The 7,743-nt window shown below is 35.4% G+C and overlaps 1 protein-coding gene across 6 annotated transcripts in view; it reads left to right on the top strand.

The window, feature by feature from the left end:
- Window positions 1-7,743, top strand: part of LOC107726449 (transcriptional protein SWT1-like) — a 26,686-nt gene that overhangs the window by 14,357 nt on the left and 4,586 nt on the right. For 5 of the 6 annotated variants that reach the window (XM_016536025.1, XM_016536028.1, XM_016536029.1 and 2 more), the window contains 2 exons: window positions 2,129-2,195; window positions 2,929-2,996. The exons of the other annotated variant lie outside the window; for it this stretch is intronic. In XM_016536025.1, the coding sequence (XP_016391511.1) occupies window positions 2,129-2,195; window positions 2,929-2,996 (135 nt within the window). The remainder of the gene's footprint in view (window positions 1-2,128; window positions 2,196-2,928; window positions 2,997-7,743) is intronic. 6 annotated transcript variants of the gene reach the window in all.

Here is a 7,743-nt window from a genome sequence, read left to right as displayed (position 1 = left end):
CTCCGCAATCCGCTGCATCCCAATACCGTGTTCCAAAAGAAAATGACACGTAATACGGAACCCCTAAAGGGAATAAATACGCGATGGTAGGAAAATATATATTTCAGTATTTTCTCTCGCAGTTATATCATTGGGCAGTTATACAGTATATAAATTGCGGACGTCAACGTACTCTGTTTATACTATGGAGCGGCAGTACTTACCACACATTTTACAAGATTATATGTTTGTCAGTGGTGCTCAGGATCTGCAAATCATTCGCCATCGTCCTCAGTCATCTCCCCTTACTCTGTTTATGTGGCAAGTGAAATTTTATGTACTGTAATGTAACAGTCAACCGTTAGCAATCGTTATTTGTTTTCCGTTTGTTTTTCCGTGCCTTTCTAAATACGGATTCACACATCCTCCAATGCCAATTTGGTAGACATCGCCCAACCCTATATATTAGTCATCTGTCTGACAGTGATGTCACGAATCAATCTTATATACTTATTCACTCATGCAGATGACCCGACTGAGAGACGGTCATTACTCAATGTCATAGTGTTCATCTAAGCTTCAGGTTTGTTGCTTTTCTTCTAGGTTTGTTTTGACTCTTTTTGAGGCATTTGAGTTATCCCTTGCTTTAAATTTAGTGTTTCTGAGAAAGCAGGATGACATGGTTTGAAGGGAGATTAGGTTCCGTCTCCATGGATACAGCTAGACTCATTTTTATGTGCAGAAAGCAGACAGATGAGTCATCAGAGCTAACACAAACACACACACACACACACACACACAAATGCGCAGTGCTATTATATACCCCTGTTTCCCTGAATGAGAAAGAGCATGCATAATTCAGGCTTTCTTGCTGAAAAAGCTTTTTCTTTCTGCTCCCTGCTTCATCTTGCCCCTTACTTCACATTTATTTCTCTCCTTCTCCCTCCGTTTGGTGTCCATGCTGTTCATGCTTTAGAGTCCCCCCACCTCCATTTCTCTCATCTCTTCTCAGTTTCTCCACCAGCATCTCTCTTTCAGCTTTCTTTGGATCTGTCAAGGGTATTCAGAGAAATATCTCAGTGTAATGTGTTTGTATGATTGTATTTTCCATCAGCAATCTCACATCTGTAGAATGTAAGCAGCACATATTCATGTTAACAGGTTGCAGTATTCACACTGCACAGAGAGGCAGCACAATGCTGCGTAACAGAAGTGACACTGCAAGGAGAGTTTTGGCACTGAGCCTGTTTTACTACATGGCACACTCTGAACTCAGTAGAAATTACAATGACGTTGCACTGTGAACCTGTGTCAACACAATCTGTGCAAATATAGATTTTTATTAAGCAATATAAAATAATGTAGTGACCTACTTAGCAATTCTTGGAAAAAAAGTTTGTCTGGTATGATGCAGTGAAAGGAATACAAACAACTCTTCCCATTCAGTAAATCAGACTTTTATTTTATTTTGTTTTAGTTTATTTTTTGTTTTATTCTCCAATTTTATTCAGCAATTATGCTGTTTCCTCATCACTTACATGCAGCAGCAGACACAGGATGGTTGAAACAGGTCTCAGTCCTGACACGTTTGAACATGGCAGCAACATGTCCAAGTTTCTTATACACTCTTGTCTAAAATTAGAGGGTTTGTGTCTGTCTAAATTTCCCTCTTTTCTAACATCACACAGATTGTTAATGAGTAAATGCAGTGAATACTAATTTACACATTTTCTGATCCAAACACAATTGCAGGTCACTTACCACAGGGTCAGTCTCCCTTGAGCAACCTTTACTCGAGGGCACAGCAGTAATGGTTCAAGTATCAGCTCACCACTAGAAAACACTAACCTGCAAATGATTATTTGATAGATTCACTGATTTATCTGATACATTTGTTCATTGTAATCTTAAGCTGCCTCTTTACTTCTGGTTAATGTAAAATGTATAAACGTGCTCTGGTACACTGATGCATATTAAAATCACACAAAGGATTCTCACTGGTAATATCAGGCAATAACCACAAATATTATACAGTATTATACACAGGAGGGTTATAATATGCATATAAGTGATACAATTAAATGCAAAATGTAAGTAAATTAAAGTAAAGATAAAATTAAAGTACAATTAAAGGTTTCCCCTCCCACAGGCTGTTATCTGCGGAAAGCAGTGTTCAAGATGCACAGTCACTTCTCTCCTTCATTCAGACCAGTGAGGTAAGAAAAAAAAGGGCCACTAAAGATAATACTTTTTGACTAGTCATACCCTTGATTATATGGTATAGAACAACAACAGGTTGGGAAATTGATGGGGGGAAAAAACAATATATATATATATATATACAGTAATATTATAACTATATAATCTATCAACTACCATTCAAAATTTTGAAGTCAGTAAGATTTTTTAATGTTTTTATGCTCACCAGTTTTATCGAATCATTCGTAATATCAAAAGATAGAAAATAACATTAATATTGTGAAATATTAAAATTAAAAAAATCTATTTTAAATGTTTTAAAAAGCAATTTATTACTTGTCAAAACTGAATTTTCAGCAGCCATTACTCTAGACTTCAGTGTCACATGACTCTTCAGAAATTATTCTAATATGCTGATTTGCCGTTCAGATAACTCAAGTAATTTCTTATCATCATTATAACAGTTAACATTTTAACAGTGATACTTTTTTTTAGAAAGTTCACAGAAGCAGCATTTATACTGTAACTTTTGATCAATTTAATGCATTCTTGCTGAATAAAATATTAATTTCTCTCTCCCCCAACCCCTACCCAACTAAAAAAATAATAAAAATCTTACTGACCCCAACATTTTGAATTTTTATTTTAACAATACATTCAGCATAAATCTAAGGCGGTGATTATCCAGTACATGTGTGTCGGGCTGTACGTTGTGTACTAGATGTTAACAGAAATGCTTTCTGCTTTCAGATTGCTGCTATGGAGCCACGTTTCACTGCTAGGGACCTGTTTGATTGCATGTCTCAACAGGAATACCGGTTAGTTAAGAATCATGAGATAGATGAGACTCGTTACTTTATCTGCAAGTCATACTCACAGATTTTTTTGCTTTTATTAACCCGGCTACGTGCATAGTGCAGTTTGTTCTGTTCTGATCATTTAAACACTGCCCACTTTCAGCAGAAAGGCATTTCAACTGGAGCACAGCATTCTGTTCTCAGGTCAGTGCTTGCTTCAGCAGGCCTCGGCAGGTATCTACTGTCTCAGAGGGACTAGTTTCCACTTTAAGAGCGTTATTGCATCATAATCCTACCCAAACCTCAGAAGACAGTTCTGGTTTGAATGGCAAAATGAATCATGACCTGTTTATTGTTCGTTGTGTACATGTGATATTAAAATCCAGTTTGGTGATCCATTCAGAAGTTTAGGGGCAGTATGGGTTTGTTTGTTTTTTTGTTTGTTTATTGGAAAGAATTTAATACTCTTAATGCAAGGATGCATTAAAATTGATCAAAAATGACAGCAAAGACTTGTACAATGTTACAAAAAATTCTTTCAAATACATTCTGTTATTTTGAACTTTCTATTCATCAAAGAATCATCAAAATTAATCAAATAAGAAATGTTTTTTTTAGGAACCAAATTAACAGAATGATTTCTGAAGGATCATGTGACGCTGAAGACAGGAGTAATGGCTGCTGAAAATTCAGCTTATTTTAAAGTTATATTATAAAATATATTAAAACAGAACAGTTATTTTAAACATTGTTAATATTTCAGCATATTATAACTTTTTTTTTTCTTAAATAAATGCAGATAAAAAAAATAAATAAAAAAAAAGTCTTACCGACCCAACTTTTGAACGGTAGTGTATTTTGATCAGATTTTCATTCCAGCATATATCTAGTTAAAATTTTGATTGCATATCAAAGAAATTCTCTCTCAGCTAAAGGTATAAATCATACAGGGTATATACAGGTTTTTATAAAGCACAAAAAAGTGCAAAAAACATAAAAGGTCAGCATTTGTAAGCTGTTGCTTATTTTATAAGAATTTACATTTTAATCTCACCACTAATGTTGAATTTCGAGTGGAATGCTTGTTATTTTAGTTGAGTTTCTATACTAAGTAAACTTGAGATTTGTGTGCTTCACAAATCTAGTTAGATCTAGTGCTCTGACATTGCGCTGCATTCTGTACAATAACTCTCACTAATGTGGCAGCTGTGTAATAACAGGTTATGCTGAAAACTGTCCTCTTGTGCACTCTAAATCACACTTTGATACTGAGGAAGGCATTATTGATACATAGAGTGCATTTAATGATACATCACCTCTTTCCCCTAAGTCGTTAGCCAGTATACACAATTCTGGTTAAGATATTTCGCAATTTATTCCTAGCAGTGTACAAAGGTGTTTGTGAAACTTGTTCTAACTGGAAACTAGAACATAAGCATGTTTTATGTTGCCTCAAAGATTTTCATATCGCCAGTGTGATGTTTTTGATGATGATGATGATGATGTTGATGCCCCAGGCTAATGAGGAGGGCTGAATGTATTGCTACAAATGAATGCTAATTATTCAGTGTATAAAGACTCTGATGTGATTGCACTCGTAAATATTAAGATTTGCATTGATGTGGTTTTATGTCATTTTACTATAGAAGAGACTAATTTGATGGCTTGATAAAACTATTTCCAGATTACACCTTAAATTTTTTTAATGAATTGTTCCCAGGAAACTGGGGGATAAGGAATCTGACAGTCAGAAAAGAAAGTTAAATTAATAAATACACTGTAATATTAATGTGTCACAAGCATATCTATGTTGTATTGTGGTTATCAAAAGCAGTTGTCATTGCAATGTAATATAATAATTGTATTTTAAAAAGCACCTTTCAAGTCCTCAGTCATTTTACAATGCCAGTAACAAATATCATAGACAGATCTATACAGATCATTAGTTTATAAACATTCAAATATAAATATTTGTATATATATAAAAAATATTTTAATGTATATATTTTATAGATATTTAAGCTTTCATAGAATTTATAACTCTTAGAAGTTTAGCTAGTTGTATTTAAGTTTAATGTAAAAAATATTAAAGGGGTCATATGACGTTGCTAAAAAGAATATTATGTTGTGTATATGGTGTAATGCAATGTGTTTATGCGGTGTAAAGTTCAAAAAACACATTATTTTCCACATACTGTACATTATTGTTTCTCCTCTATGCCCCGCCTTTCTGAAACGCGTCGATTTTTACAAAGCTCATCGTTCTGAAAAGCGAGGTGTACGCTGATTGGCCAGCTATCCAGTGCGTTGTGATTGGCCGAATACCTCAAGCGTGTGACGGAAATGTTAAGCCCCTACCATACCGTGATGCCCTCTGTCCCGGCGCGACAAGACGAAAACAATAAAACCCATTACAAACGAGGTATTTGTTGCATCCAGTGGGGACATAATTACTGATCGTAATGACTTATACTGTCTTTTTACACGTTGCGTATCACGCTGCGTAAACATAAAACCATGTCTGCATCTCCATAATTCATTTAATGATTAATATTCACACAGTGTAACTTAATTTTCCACTGGGCTGTATTTACATGTTAAAAGTGTCATGTTTGCACTGTCAGCTCTGGTTTCTTCATCTCATTTGTAACTGTTTATTAAGCAGGATTGCCACTTGCAAACTTTGACTCTGCGTGTTTGTCAAGGCTTTGTTAGTCTGTGTCTTCAGGGCCGAAGAAGATGTTCGTTGATTAACCTTATCAGTCAAGTGTAGCGACACGCTCGCGCACACATTTGTAGAGCCATTGACAGCTGATCTTTAGCAGCTCCCTTACCTCAGCTCGGTCAATGAGCCGCGACACCCAAAGAACTCCATGACCTCATTTCACGCACTAATCCACGTGTGTCAAATGCAGGCTTTAATGGGCCTGATCAGAACTGGCAGATACTGTATGCCAATGCGCAAAGACACAATGATCAGGTCATGTGCCCAAACTGCGGTGGCATGACTGAATAACACCCACAAATACATATGAAGCATACATTATCAGTTGCCTCAATGTGACCTGTTACATAACACACTGGTTTCAGTAAGCTATCAGGCTTTGCTTCGGCTTTCTGAACATTTCATAACTTTAGAAAGACTTTAGAAGTCAGTTGGGCTGTCATCTCATGTAATACTGATTTGTGGCCTCAAGATTACTTAAAATGATCCCTCCCGAAGTTAATCTGTAACTAAAAGCACCAGTATATGTTTTACGGTACCAGAAAGACTGTTATTCATTGATGTTCATGAACATCTTGTCTTTAGGTGCTAATTCTCACAACAGGGGTTCATATCTAAGCAACCAGGCACAGCGCTGACGCTGTCAACTCATGACGTCTGAGACGCTGATGCTTCTTTTATCTGATGTTCAGTGTTGCGTGTTTGTTTTCGAGCGAGCATCGTCACTGCGGTGTTATGTTCTGTTTTGTTGTCGATTTGTTAAGGATTGGCTTCATAAAGCATTCACTCTGCTGTCTGTTGGCTTTCCACATGTTGTACGGTTGCCATGGCAGCACTGTTGTGAAGTGGATAATTGCAAGGCTGAAGGAATGGAGTCCTTTGTGTTCACCACAAACCACATCCCATACTTTTTAGCGTACAATTTTTTTAATTTGTTTTGGAGAAAAAGGGGTTATATCCTATAAATAGGTTAAATACTGTATGCTATTGCTCAAACGTTTGGGGTCAGTAGATCTTTTTTTTTTTTAAAGAAATTATTACTTTTATCCAGCAATGATGCATTAAATTGATCAAAAGTGACAGTTAAGACTTTTATATTGAAAAATTCCTTCTATGTCAACCCTTCTGTTGTTTTGAACTTTCTATGCATCAAAGAATAAAAAAAAATGTGTAACAGTTTTCACAAAATATCAAGCATCACAACTTTTTTCAACACTGATAATAAGAAATGTTTCTTGAGCTGCAAATCAGCATATTAGAATGATTTCTGAAGGACCATGTGACACTGAGTAGTAAGGGCTGCTGAAAATTCAGCTTTGCTATCACATGAATAAATTTCATCTTAAAATATATTAAAATGGAAAAAGAGTTATTTTAAATTGTAATAATATTTCAATATTACTTTATTTTTTACTATATTTTTGATCAAATAAATGCAGCATTGATAGCACAAGAGATTTCTTTCAAAAAAACATTAAAAAGTCTTACTGACCCCAGACTTTTGAACAGTATAGTGTATAGTGGTTATAAGTATTAGAGATGCACTGATAATTTTCATCATATGGCCAATATTATAATTCTGTCTTGTCTAAATAAATAGTAAAACATTAAAACTAAAATTAGTCATTTTAAATGCTATGCCATATCATAATGTACATTATGAAAAATTGATATTCTTTTTCAAAACTTAGATTACATTTGACAATGTATCTTCAATACATTCAAAATACAGTATGTATTTTCAGAACTATTTATGAAATGAGCAAAGACAGCATTCCAGGCCAGTCCTGGGCTGCGTTTCCCGATAACGTTGTCTCTTAGCTCGCTACGAAGACTCTAAAGGTATATCTTAACTAAAGGTATACCTGTTCTAGGCGTGTTCCCCGAACTATACCTTAGGATGTTGCTTAAGGTAAACTTTCTTACGTGCAACGTTAGCAGGTGCCGTCCATGGCGGTGGTGCTGAATAGGTTGATATCGATGGCTCGAGAATCGATTGTTCAATACAGGAGCTCTTTCACTGCGTTATAGAGCGGGTAAAGT

This window comes from Sinocyclocheilus rhinocerous, unplaced genomic scaffold (genome assembly GCF_001515625.1).
Source record: "Sinocyclocheilus rhinocerous isolate Xijiao unplaced genomic scaffold, SAMN03320098_v1.1 scaffold605, whole genome shotgun sequence".
Lineage (NCBI taxonomy): Eukaryota > Metazoa > Chordata > Actinopteri > Cypriniformes > Cyprinidae > Sinocyclocheilus > Sinocyclocheilus rhinocerous.
Note: the sequence above shows the minus strand (reverse complement) of the source record. Positions and strands in the feature narration are given on the sequence as shown.